The sequence below is a fragment of the Narcine bancroftii genome, chromosome 8 (genome assembly GCF_036971445.1).
Source record: "Narcine bancroftii isolate sNarBan1 chromosome 8, sNarBan1.hap1, whole genome shotgun sequence".
In the NCBI taxonomy this organism is placed as follows: domain Eukaryota; kingdom Metazoa; phylum Chordata; class Chondrichthyes; order Torpediniformes; family Narcinidae; genus Narcine; species Narcine bancroftii.
Window position 1 is genome coordinate 38,188,621 of NC_091476.1, and position 13,794 is coordinate 38,202,414.

The window sequence follows — 13,794 nt, forward strand, 5'->3', positions numbered from 1 at the left end:
TCTGTGAAATTCACTAGAATTAGAGACTTGGGATAGCTCCCTATGGAAAATGGTTCATAATTCAATTAATGAGTAGAAAAATACAATGCCCTTCCCTTGATTGTAAAATAGAACCAACTGTGAAATCTATTGAATCAAATTCACTGAAGGTATTTCATCATATTTTCTAGGTTTTCCATATCAAAGAAATATGAAATGATTACAGAAGAGCACATATGGCTTCTATTCTGTGCGTAGTAAAACAGATAAATGGCAACGTTGCTTGGCTAAGATTCTATGAGACTTCATGGTGCTACTGCAATGATAATTCTTACATCCTTCCAGGCAGGCAGACAAGGTGCTGGTTGAAAACTGTTTTCACTTCAAAGAATAACACATTTTTGCTCTGGTATAAGTATCATGCCATCTATCCTTTCTATGCTCCTTATAGCTTTATAGTGCATACCTCTATCAGAAACCCCAATCTTCTCTGCTTCAAAGAAAACAAATGCAATCTATCCAGTCTCTTTTTATAACAGAAATAATCCATCCTCGGTGCATCTGCACTGCATTCTCTCCAGTGCAATTAACTCCTTCCGACAGCATTGAGACCCGAACTGTTCACAATACCCCAGCTGTGGCTTAACCATAACCTCCCTGCTCTTGTATGGTTGACGGAAATGTGGGAAGAAAGTTCATGGGAGTAATGCACAGTTCAGGCAAATAAGTGCTTGATGGCTTGAACAGGGTGAGTGGACAAAACGGCTTATATCAATGGTGCAGAAATTCATGACTCTATATGACTCCATGACGCTACAGCTGTACAGAGGTGTCAATCAAAGGTATGCATTCAATGGTGAGCTAGAGATTAGGCGTACATCGTTCTGAAAAGGAGGGACTAATTCTATCAAGTTAGATGGATGAAACTTGATTAGTGTGTTAAGATGGCCACTGGAAGTGAAAATTGAGTTCTCTGCTTTCTTTCTCAGAGTACTACAGGGAGCTCATTGATGTTAAAACAAGATGACCTTCATCTCATTTTCCTAATCTATGCTTCCAGGATGCAAGTTCAATCACAGAAGTACAAACACCTTGCACTTGGCAACTCTTATTGTAATCAACCTGGATATGATGGGCACATACATTTTCTTCCAGCTAGATATTTAAATGAAATTTAAAACATCCCCTCTGCTTTCTTCCATGTGGTTGATGTTACAGCTGATGCAAATTTCTTCAGGCAAAGTAAAATGCCTGTGTGTCAAAGGTCTACAGCACATCCAAGATGTCCTCCTTCAACAAATATGGCTTTCCCTCCACTGCTTTCCGCAGGGACCACTCCTTCCAGGAATCCTTTGTCCACTCATTCCTTCCCACGAATGATCCCTTGGCATGTAGCTTTGTGACCGCAGGAAATTCTACTCCTGCACCCACACCTCCTCTCTCACCCCAAGCAGTCCTTTCAAGTGAAGCAACACTTTGCTTGTAAATCTATAACGGTCATTTATTGCATCCATTTCTCCTGTTCTGGCTGCCTCTACAGCGGGGAAACTGGACACAGACTGGCAGATTATTTCATTGAGCACATTCACTCTGCCTGCTGCAATTGCAAGGATATCCCAGAGGACATCAATTTCAATTCCACACACCATTCTCACATATGTCTGTCTCACCCACATCCTAACTTCCAGAGTTTCATCACCCACTGCATAAAGATAAGATCTTAAGTTTTGTTCCATCTTGAAAAATATCAGCAATCCCTTACCCCATAAAGCAGCACAAAGTATCTCGGAATTAAATTTCTTCTTGTACTTGCGGATCTCTGGAGCATCGCTCTGTGGCCGTATATTAGTTGGATTGACATTTACAACTGATCCTTTTCTTGCACTGTCTCTTCGGATAGGCTCTGATTTACTGCTTCCTGATCAGGGGACAGAACAGAGGAAGGTTTAATTCACTGAGACAGCTTCTGAGGGACTGTTCCTTCATTGTTGATACATACCTGGAGTTCCTGTGGGACTGGACGGAGATATTTGCAGGAGCCTTGGGTCAATGAAGGTTGTGAATGAAGAGGAGGATGAACAGCTACTTTTTGGTGATGGGCTTTCCAATATTTGACCCTGAAAATAAGAAGAAATAAAGCCTGAGCCAATTCCCCAGTGTTCAGGTTTAGATATCGCTCCCTGGTGCTACAATCTGCACATAAACACAACTTACACGGCCTATGAACTTGAGCCAAAATTGAAATCACTGGAAATCTGGAATGAGAACAGAAAATATTGCAAAAACACTTTGGAAGTCAGATAGGATCTTGGGGTGGGAGCAAAGTTAAAAATAACTGAATAGGATTGACCTTGATGGGATTCCGAAGAAGGAGACATCATCTCATATTAGGATCGATAGAGATAATCTGGAAAATTTGCTTTCTTCAGGATTACTAGTGAGCCACAACAATCTCTTCACTTGCCTCTTACAATAACCTGGAACATATCCCATTAGGCCCAAGGGACTTGCCCAGCTTCACGCTCCTCAAAAGACCCAACACCACCTTTCTTGATCTCAAAATGCCCTAACACACAAGAAAACCACATTCTTCTCCCGATGGCTGTCCACCCCCTTCTCCTTGGTAAATATGAGTGTAACCTTTCATTCCCTTCTCCCTTACATGCTTATCCAGGCATCTGTTCAATTAATCTCAACCCCTCCTGTGGGAGCAGATTTCACAATCCTTTTGGGAAAACAAGTACCTCCTGAATCTCACAACAGATTTTTTGGTGACTATCAGTAGTTTCTAGTTAGACCCTTGTGGAAATCTTCTTTGTTTCCACACTTTTCATTATTTTACAGACCAAATGCAAGGTTTGTTTCAGGATGAGAATGTTTACATTTCCTCGTGTATCCAATGCAGTAAAAGGTCTGTGGGTATGACACATGTGTAATCAATACAGAGTCTGAGAGCTGGAAATTAATTTTCAACTCTTGTAGCCCATAACAATCTTGGAGCATTGACAACTCTCACGATGATAGAGAATGATAGTATCAGTTCATTTCCTTGCCTGACCGAGAAAGTTGAGGGTTCATATCTCACAATAAACTGAAGGACAAAGATTTATAAGACACTTCTGCTGCAGTGTTGGTGGAGCGGACTTTCAGATGAACTGAGCTCCTATCTGACCTCTCAGGTAGACGTTCTTATGGCGTTTGTAGAAGGAATAAACCCCAGCAGGCTGCCCGATACTTACCTGTCCATTTCTGAAGGGATTTGTTAGTATTTTCAAAGTCAGAATTTCTGAACCTACATCTGCGAATATAAACTTTCCAAGCTTGGTTGTGATTTTTGCCAGAGATATCCCAATTATTCAAAGCTGAAAGAATTCTTCATTGCATACAGCTGGAAATATACTCACAAGGAACATGAATTTGACAAAGGAATTCTCCTCCATTGATTGTGAAGAAGAAAAATAGTTGCAAAGAATTAAAGTAAGTATTACCATTCTTTAGAACTTTTTAATTGAGCATATTCAGAAAACATATTTTGGTGATTCAGTGATTTGATTTTTTTAGAATTGATTGCTTAACAGTTTGATTAATTTTTCATCAGTTTTGAAGGTTTTGTTTTAAATCTTTTTTGAATTGGAGGCATTCAAATTCAATTTGTCGTTAATGATACAACACAGTAGAAATCCCATAAAACCCGCACCATCCAATTACTCCCAATTGACTATCAGTTTGTTTGGAGTGTGGAAGGGAACAGGAGCACCCAGAGAAAACCCCACGCAGGTCACGGGGGAGAACGTACAAACTCCTTACGTGACAGTGGCGAATTTGAACCTGAGTTGCTGTCGCTGTACTGGCATTGGGCTAGGTTAACGGTGCTGCCCATTTCTTAGTGGAAAAGAGCTGTCACAGCTGGAGTGGTCGATTAGCTGTTGATGAAATGTTGCTCTGTGATAAGATTTACGAAAAGGGAGTTCCAAGATTTAGATCCAATGACAGTGAAGGACACTTTGACTTTGGCTATAGTGCCATTTTTACCCCCTCCATAAATCTTCGTCCACGAAGCCAAGCCAAAGATAGTGCCATTGACTCTTTGAGCTACATTACTTTGTTTAATGGAACTATATTCTGCTGTGATTAACAGTGTTTCACTCTCTGATTATTAAAATTGCCAAAGTGCTTTTTGTCCAACCTCTTCGATTTCCAAAATTTTGCTGAACTAAAAGCTTTTCTGTAATTCATCACTTTCATGAATGGCTGTGATGGTGATATAGATCAGAGTCAGGATCTGTGGTAGTGGGGTAGACTCACTGCCAATCTTGGAGTGGGCCCCACTACTCTGCTCGACTGGGAATGCTACTCAAGTCATTTTGGTCTCAAGTCCCCCATGTAGGATTTGAACCCACAACCATCTGAATCAACCAAAGAGCTGAGCAATACTTTTCAATCGACATTGAATTTAGAATTGACAAAACTCTGCAATAAATTCAAAGGGGATGCGAAAAAAATGTGATCTCTCTTCTCAGATTAGTGGTGAGTGAAGGTAGCTCAAACAATGAAGATAAACTGTTGATAATTAAGGCAGTTGCAATGAACTGGCCAACTTTGCATGAACACACCATATCCTTTTTGCTTTTGCAACTTTGCTATGCTCCTCCCTACCCTCCTGCCTCCGAGGCAGAGCAACCTGGGAAAAGGGACAATGCAAAGACCAATCCTGGATCACTCTGCTGCCCTTCTAACAGACCATACTTGTTGAAGGGCTTAGCAATGTTTCAAAAAGGGTTCTGTTGAATAGAAACTTTAAACACAATTGAAAATTATGTACCTAATTTAAATAAACTTGGGCAGCATGGTTAGCGCAACATTGTTGCAGCGTCAGTGGCCCAGGTTCAAATCTGGCGCTGTCTTTAAGGAGCTTGCACATTTCTCCCCATGTCTGCATGGGTTTCCTCTGGGTTCTCTGGTTTCCTCCCATGCTTCAAAATGTATGGGGTAGGGGGGGGGTTATAATTCAACTGGGTATAATTGGGAGGCATAGACTCATGGGCTGGAAGACCCTGTTACTGTGCTATATATCTCAATTTAAATTTTAAAATAATCATAACAAAAATTAGATACAACAAACATAATTATGATAATTTATCAAATGTAAAACGATGATTTTAGTTAAAACAAATCCCCTCAATCACTATGTTAGATTAATTCAGCAACTACAGTTAAATGCACCAGTAACACATTTGAGGCTCCAGTGTAGCTGAGGGGCCAGATGTAAAGTGTATGCAGTGCCTCTGCTCAGTAAGGTATGGAATCAGTAGTGAATCCAGAGGTAAAGGGAAAGGTCAGGTGCAGGTGGAATTGACCTCAGTGTACAAGCGCTAACATCCAGAATTCACAATCGTACTGCAGCCAGCCTACATAAGTCCTAGCTCACTGTCCAAACCATCCAATCTATCATTATCATGTTACAGTTTGAAGGGAGTTATGTCTGCAAGCTGTCTGGCCTGCTTCGGATGTGACAACATTGACATTCGATGGGGCATCCTGAAGTTTGGAAAAGGGATTTAAAGTGCATGACAAACTATTTTCTTCCAAGAATTTTGTCACTGAGATTAAACATTCTCCTGCAGATTGAGGATTGACTCTTGAACTGTGCTAATCTGCCACTGTCTACTTCAGATCAGAGATGGGAAATTAGTGTCAGGGATAGTGAGCAAGTTAGTGGCTATCACTGGATTATCGTTCCTGAGACACAAGTTGAAATCCTACTGCAGCAGCTGGGGATTTCAAGTTCAAATAGTTATATTAAAAAAATATGGAATAAAGTATTCTAGGTAATGATAGATTGTGAAGCCGCTGGATTGCTGTAAAAACACCCAGATGGTTTGCTAACATTCTTCATGGAAAGAAATCTGCCACCTTTACCCAGTCTGGCCTATACCTGACTCCAAACCCACCTATGTGGTTAACTTTTCATTCCCACCTCAATTTAGGGGTTAGAATAAATGTCAGTATTGTGAGTGGCCTGTGGATGAATAAATCCCAGCTCATTGTGAGGCAGGTTTATCTGACTCAAAATGCATTTGGAAGAATAGACTTTAAGCTGTTCTGTGTACTGGAACATCAATATGAGAAGTCTTTGTATAATTAATCCCAATTCTCAGTCATTCAAACATTTACTTAACAGTTCATCTTACTATAAAAAAGGTTTGATTTCTAAATGATAGAAATATATTTACTCTAAATCCTATTGTTGGGGTACCCTCTTTTTGACTCTGAATACTAACAACAGGACAAGTCAGATTTGGGAGCTTTAACAAGTGAAAGCCATGAGAAAGCAGAACAACTCAAAACAATTTAAATTCAACTTTCCCATATTCATTAGAGACCACATGAGCAAAGAATAAATTTAAAGATCCTTTTTTTTCCATTTCAATGCACCTATCCACATTACATTGTTTAATTTCCATCTCTGGTGACTTCTGCCTCTCTTTGTAACACCTGCCTGGTCAGTCGCAATCTTGTGGTGGTGGGTCTGCCCCGATCCCTGATGGTCAGTCGAGGTGTTGTAGTGGCTCTGCTGGAGAAGGTCTGGGAGGTGCTGGGTCAGGTGGAAGAGACCTGGGCATTCATACCTTCTGCTGCGCCCCTGCCCTGCTACGCTCTGTCCGGAAGCAATACACATGGCACAGGAGGAAGGAAATTGTTAGTGCCAGCTGAGGTCCCAAGCATTCAATTCACACTTGACGGCACGTTATGAGCAGAGTTGTGGCTAGTGGTGCCCAAGGAGAGCAGTGCGGCAATCATCAGGCCCATCAGTGGCATTGACAGGCTGCATGGTCATTGTCAGGAAGGCCAGAACTCACTGCCTTACTACCTTGGCTACCGGCCACCATCCTTTCAACGTACTACAGGAACTCTGTCAAGAGTGTCATGACTGGGTGCATTACAGTGTGGTATAGTTGCAATAGAGTATCAGATCGGCGGTCAATTCACAGGACTATAAGAGCAACAGAGAGGATCACTGGGGTATACCTCCCCACCTACATTGATGTGATCTACGGGGATCATTGTTTGAAGAGGGTGCGCAAAATCATTGATGACCCTTTTCACCCTGCACACAGCATCTTTCAGCTATTCCCGTCGAGGAGTATCAGAGCCAGAACCACCAGGCTGAGAAACAAGTTCTTCCCAATGGTAGTGAGAATGCTGAATGATTGATGAACTGCACATACAACACTCTCCCCACTCCCAATGACTCAACTATTTATTTAACATTAATATTTATTTACCTTACATACTGTTTGCAATGGTTGCACAGAGGACTGGAGAATGCGAGGTTTAACTTGTATAATCGTATGTCAATTAAACTTGATCTTCCCCTGTTTGACCATGAACTGACTGACTTTCTGGTAATTTCAGGAAAAGTAAACTTGACTACTGGGAGTCCAGAATTATGTCCATATGGGTAAGGATGTCAGATGTAAAATGACAGATGTGAACTAAGTCAGTTTTTACAACAATCTACAGCAAATCTCAATTATTCAGTTAATAAATAAACGCCTCTCCAGTTGCTGTCGAGGGATTTGAGCTCACAATACCGGATCATTTGTTTAAGTATCCAAAACTTTGGATCTGGAACTTAAATGTGAGACACTGTGCCACTAAAATTGTGCGTTTGTTGAGAAAGAAAAATGATTTTTACTCATTTATTCACTCTTTTGGTAGGACTCAAGTTCTTTTACAAACTCATGACACTCTGAAATACTTTAATACCAAAAAAAAATTGTTTTGTGAAATAGAGCTATAAATGTAATGCCCAGTGAGGTGAGATTGAGTAGAACTTGTTCACATTTTCTGGAAGTGAGAAAGATGAGAGATAACGTCACTAAGAGAAATTCCTCCAAAACACAAAAAAATCCTGGATGCACTCGATAGCTCAAGCAATATCTGGGAAACTACGAAACTGTTCCAAGTCAAGGATCCCTCATCAGAACTGGGAAAGCAAGAAGATTGAGTGTTTTTAGTTGCAGAGGGAGAGAGCGGTGGAAAGGACAGTGTGATGGAGTGGGGTTCTGATAACAATAATTAAAAACCTTTTGGATGGAGAAAGGAGAGGAAAAGAGAAACAGATTGAAATAGAAAGGGACAAGCGGATCTGTGGAGAGAGGGAAACTTATGACATGATTATTTTTAATTTTTAAAAATTTATTTTTAATTTAAAAAAAATTATTTTTAATTTAAAAAAATTTATTTTTAGAAAGAATTTAGATATACAGCATGGCAAGAGGCCCTTTTAGCCCATGCCACCCACTGGAGCCCCCGAGGAAAATTCATGCAGACACTGGGAGAGTTTATAAGCTCCTTACAGACATCGCGGGTTTCGAATCCAGGTCCCGACCGCTGGCTCTGAAACAGCGTTGCGCTAACTACTACGCTAACCGTTCTGCCCTAAATGTTTAAAAGTACAAGCATTTTGAGTTACATTCCTTCTAGAATTCCCAATGATCAAAGATCAGAGTCCACAGGCTGGCTCAAACTAAGTGTCAAAACACAAACCTGGGGAAACTCAGTAGGTCAAATAGTGTAATTTATAGAGCAAGGACAAAGATATATAACCAATGTTTCAGGCTTGAGCCCTTCATCAAGGTATGAATCTTTAATGTTGCTACATAAATGACATTGTTTGACCTGCTGAGCTTCCCTAGCATTACTTCAATCATGGTGTCTGCAGACTTTTGTGCTTTACTTCAGATTAAGTGTCCTAGGATTACATTGTCAGGTAAAGTGAATGCCTTAAATTCAATGTTCTAATATAGAACTAAACAATTTACGAAAGTTAGTGCAATGTAAATCCTCAAGTTACATCATTGCAGGCTTAATATTTGATGTTGCTAAAAATATGACTCTGTCAAGACTTTTAAAAGGCAACTGAGGCTGGATCAGGAGAAATACAGGGTAAAAGGATTGATGAGATGGTCCTGGTAGAAGCTGGCAAAGACTCAAGGGGCTGAATGGTCTTCTTCTGTTTGGTAATGGTCCCACTATTCTGTTTTATGAATGACCAATTTTCCTGCTAGAACAACCAGAGTTCTGTCACCTCAACCCACAGATAACCTACCTTCGCTCCAGGTTAAACACCTCTCCAATTTTAGAATTCTCTTTTTATCTTAAAATTCTCCTTGGCTTTCCCCCTGTAATCTCCTCCAAATCAAAAATTAGCTGAGAAACCTGCATCCACCAGTTCTAGCCTCTTGATCATTCTTAAATCGAAGCATGCCAGAGTTGGGCACAGTTACCAAATTCTCGGAGCTGCTGATCATCAGGAATAAACCTGAGGTTTCCTCCTGACTTTTGAGTGGACGTTAAAAAGCCCACAGAATAACACTTCATTAGGCATGGATCATGCATGCAGAGCAGAAGATAGGATTCACCACCTCGGTTAAAAACATGCCTCAATTAGCCACCATCTATCCATGAAAGCCAAGCTCTCACTTAATAGCCATTACTAAATGTCCGCACTTAGGACCCCGAGGTAGATGGCCGTTGGTTTAGGTTTTATTCTGGGAACTTGAGTTCATAACCCAGTACAAATTGGACCACTGCCCTGTTGGAGGTGCAGTCATTCGGGTTAGCATAGCGGTTAGCACAATGCTATTACAGTACCAGCAACCTGGCATCAAATTCGACACTGTCCATAAGGACACTCTCCCTGTGACCTGTGTGGCTTCCTCCCGTGTTCCAAAGACATATGGGGTGAGAAGGTTTATTGGTCACATGGGCCATGGGCTCATCTAAAAAAAAGTATAAACTCATTTATTCTCCTTAGTCTCTCTCACAGCTGAATAGAGGTTATAAAGAAGAGATGAAAGTTCTCTCTGAATCTTGGCCAATGTAACACATCTCTCAGGGTAATCTCTTGTCATATTGCTGTTTTAGGGACATTTTGATGGGGTAATTGCTCGTTATAATTCTGACTTTACAGTAGTGACTAGTTTAGTGACACTGAATTTGTTCCAAAATACATTGGGAGGTGCTGAGATCAGAAGAGGAGTTGTATAAATAGAGGTTTTTAATTAAAATAACTCCTTCTTGTCAGATCCATAACTTTTTAATAGCTGCAATTTAAATTTAACCAGATTAGCAGTGCTGTTTGCTTCACTATCTTAACTTTCAACAGCTCTTAACCTCAAATTGCCGGAGATCCGTCATATTTAGACATTTCCTATAAAATCCACAGTGAATGGCTAATAATAATGGAAGCATCAGTTCCAGCAGAAATTTCTTTGGTCTTGCATTATCTTTTCACACATGCTCTGGTTTACTTTTGACAACAGCTGAGGAAAAGAAAGACATGTATTTATTTAGAATCTTTCATCATTTCATTAAATGCTTTGCAGCCAGTAAAGTCTGTCTGCTGCACAGTCATGGGTGGAATGCAAGAAACAAAGCAGGCAATCTGCACACAGCAAGCACCCAAAAACAGTAAGATCAGAAGGTGTTTTTATGCCGGGAGTCTGCTTCGAGGCTGGTTTCAAATGTGGATAAAGATTTTAAATGTACCTCTTCATGCAGCAGCCCTAAAAGACTACTCCAGTGCTGCTTTTAGGCTGAGCAGTGCCTCAGTGCGTCATCCGGATCCGCTGCAGGCGGGGGGTGGGGGGGAGTATTGCAGTTGTACTGCCCGTCCTAAGTACATGGCAGAGCAATGTACAGAGGAAACTGCTCTGCATTTCCCAGAATAGTTCCAGTTGTGTGGGGGATTATGGGTAGGGTAGATGGTCATGGCTCTGCCACATATCCGATGAGTGGCCCCGAAGGCTGAAGCAGCTCGGTGAGGTGCTGGAGGCTGGAGCAGCCAGCGTAGCTGTCGCAGCCCGCCCTGGCCACCCCCTGACAACTCTGACGCCCGACGCCCCCACTGGCCACCCCTGCTCTGATGGCCCCCGTCGGAAGCCCGTTCCCTGATGGCCCCTGTAGGCCATCCCTGCCCTGAGGCGGTCATGGAGGGAGAAGGTTGAGTGAGTGGGAGAGAGAGAAGTGAATTGTGTCGTGAGCTGATGGCATCATTGCAATTTCATCAGCCTGCCCCTAGCCAGCCACTTGCAGTGGATGTACCTTGATGCAGTGAGGTGGAGGGGTACTTTGGAGAGGGATTGGAGCTGCTCACGGGCCATTTATGAAGTTAAGTTTTCCAACGTGATGGCAGAGAATCTCCACCTTTACATTTGGATTTATTTTGCTTTATAAAACGGCCTAGAGCATAATCCCTATGCCATTGGTGCTCTGTGATTAGTAAGTGTTTTCTTAAGGTGGTATGTGAGTGGAAAGAAAAAGGTTGAGAACCACTGTTGTTACAGAAATATTTTGCTTGAGAAAAATTGTCATTGCCCCATTTCCTTTGGAGTTACAAAACTGTGCACATAACGAGTCAATGAGGTATGATTAAAGCAGTGGTTTTTAAACTTTTTTTTCTATTCACATACCACCTTAAGTAATGCCTTACTAATCACAGAGCACCTATGACATAGGGAATACTTAAAGTGGTATGTGAGTGGAAAGAAAAAGGTTGAGAATCACTGGCCGAGAGAGACCAAAAAGACCTTAAGATGTAAGAGCAGAATTAGGCCATCTAGTCTATTGATCCGCAACAACATTTAAATCATGGCTGATGTATTTTTCCACTCAACCCCATCCTCCTGCCTTCTCTGCATAACCTTTCACACCCTTACAAATCAAGAAGCCCCATTTTAACCCAATGTTGGCCTTTACAGCCACCTGTGGCAATGAATGTCACAGATTCACCACTCTTTGGCTGCACACAGTTCTCCTCTCCTCTGTTCTAAAGGGAAGTCCTTTTATTCTGAGGCTGTGCTCTCTGGTCCTCGGCTCTCCCACTGCTGAAAAAAATCTTCTCCACGACCACTCTATCCAGCCTTTTAATATTCAGTTGGCTTCAATTATATATTTTTTTTGTAATATTGATTGAGGAACAGATATTAGTTAGGACATATGGGGTGAAAAAATCCTTGCGCCTTTTTTTCCAGCATGGCCCTTAGATAGTGGATGGGTCGACAATTCAACAAAAGGCAACATCTCAAACAATGCAGCTCTCCCTCACTCCTGCCTCATGATGGCCAATGAGATCTGTGTAAAAGGCTGTGTATTATCCAGGTGTTTCAAGTAATTTCTTTTTTTGGTTTGGGTCCTTTGGAGATGAATATTACATTTAATTTTAATTTTTAATTTGGACATGTAGCACTGTAACAGGCTTTTCTGGCCCACAAGGCCATGCCACCCAACTACACCCAGTTGACCTACAACTCCAGTACATTTTGAAGGGCCAGAGGAATTTGGACCATCCACGAAAACACGGAGAAAACGTACAAACTCCTTACATACAGTGCCAAATTCGAACTCGGGTCACTGCCATTGTAACAATGATGCATTAACTGTGTCTTCTGCATTCATAACAATGCAGAAGGAGTCTCCAGGTTATTGGGCCCATGCTGAGTCTCAGGGACCAAGGATCTCTCCGATTTTCTTGCAGCCTATAAATGATTCTCTCTCACATGTGTGATAACTCCCCTTTGACTCTTTTTGCCCTTTACCTCCACTAAACAGTAACCTACAGTTGCCAAGTAACCTGTCAGTCCATCTTTGAGATATGGGAGGAAATGGGAAAGTGGACAAAGCCACAATCCACTCTGCCAAGCTCAGAATTAAACACACTTGCTTGGAGCAATGAGGCTGTCTTCATTGGTTCAGAAAATATTCTAGGATTGTCCTAATCACCAGGAGCAGACCCAGAAGCAATATCATAAAAGGCGTGAAGCAGGATTATTGCACAAACCCTGCATGTCTTAGTTTGAATAAACAATCATTTCTGAGATAGAAAGTGTGGTGCAAGTGTAGCATTTCCTGTGGTCACAGGAGCAGGTACCAAGGGGGCAATGAGGGGGGAGGGGTAAGTGGACGAGGGAGTCAAGGAGTGAGTGGTCCCATTGGAAAGTGGAGAGGGAGAGAGAAGTAACCATCAGCAACTTGGCCCATGACAACTCTAAGTGTGATTTATCTTAACAGGTTGCACATTTGTCTAGCGACAGAAATGCACCCAATAACATCTTTAGCCGCATTTATTTTTATAAATATTTATTCTTTTATTTTGCAGGATATGGGCATCGTTGGGTCGGCCACAATTTATTACTTATCAGTAACTGCAGCTCTAAAGTCAAACATAGGAGAAGGAGAGAAGATTTTCTATCCTGAAGGACAGTCTGCTAAGTTCATGATCATCATTACCAAGGCTAATTGTTATTTAAGCTATTTTTAATTTCCAGATTATTAATCAAATTGATATTTCACATCTGCCATGGTGAACTTTGAACTCGCATCTCTGCATTGTGTGGCTCATCCCCTGGGTTCGAGCTTGATATCTGCAGTACTACTGGTAATAGTGAATTCACTCACAATAAAAGAAAGGCCCCACTGGAAGTTCAGCAAAGAGTCTGTCCCCAAAGGGCTATCAAAATTTTGCCCACAGTCCTTACCAGGATTATTTATTTTGTGCTGACAAAGATCAGAAGATCTCTTTGCTACCAGATGGTGGGAGACAAGAGAAACACAAGATGCTGGAATCTTGAGCAAACAGTGAGGGAGCTGCAGGAACTCAATTGGGGTCAGGCAGCAACCGTGGAATGGAGTGGACAGTCAACGTTTTAGATTGGGAGTCTTTTCTGACTGCCCAATCCCCTTCATGGATTCTGACTGACCTGCCAAGTCCCTCCAGTTTCTTACTCTCACTGCCGTGTTGGACGCTGT

General features: G+C 41.6%; 1 protein-coding gene across 6 annotated transcripts in view; it reads right to left on the reverse strand.

Moving 5' to 3' along the window:
• The window catches only part of LOC138740600 (mitogen-activated protein kinase kinase kinase kinase 4), a 270,004-nt gene that overhangs the window by 61,606 nt on the left and 194,604 nt on the right, over positions 1 to 13,794 (reverse strand). For 3 of the 6 annotated variants that reach the window (XM_069893467.1, XM_069893466.1, XM_069893465.1), the window contains 3 exons: positions 6,479 to 6,637; positions 1,979 to 2,096; positions 1,742 to 1,897 (listed from right to left, as the gene is read on the reverse strand). In XM_069893467.1, coding sequence (XP_069749568.1) covers positions 1,742 to 1,897; positions 1,979 to 2,096; positions 6,479 to 6,637 — 433 coding nt within the window. Of the gene's footprint in view, positions 1 to 1,741; positions 1,898 to 1,978; positions 2,097 to 6,478; positions 6,638 to 10,131; positions 10,311 to 13,794 lie in introns of those variants that run through there. The other 3 variants (XM_069893469.1, XM_069893468.1, XM_069893470.1) reach the window with 2 other exon arrangements.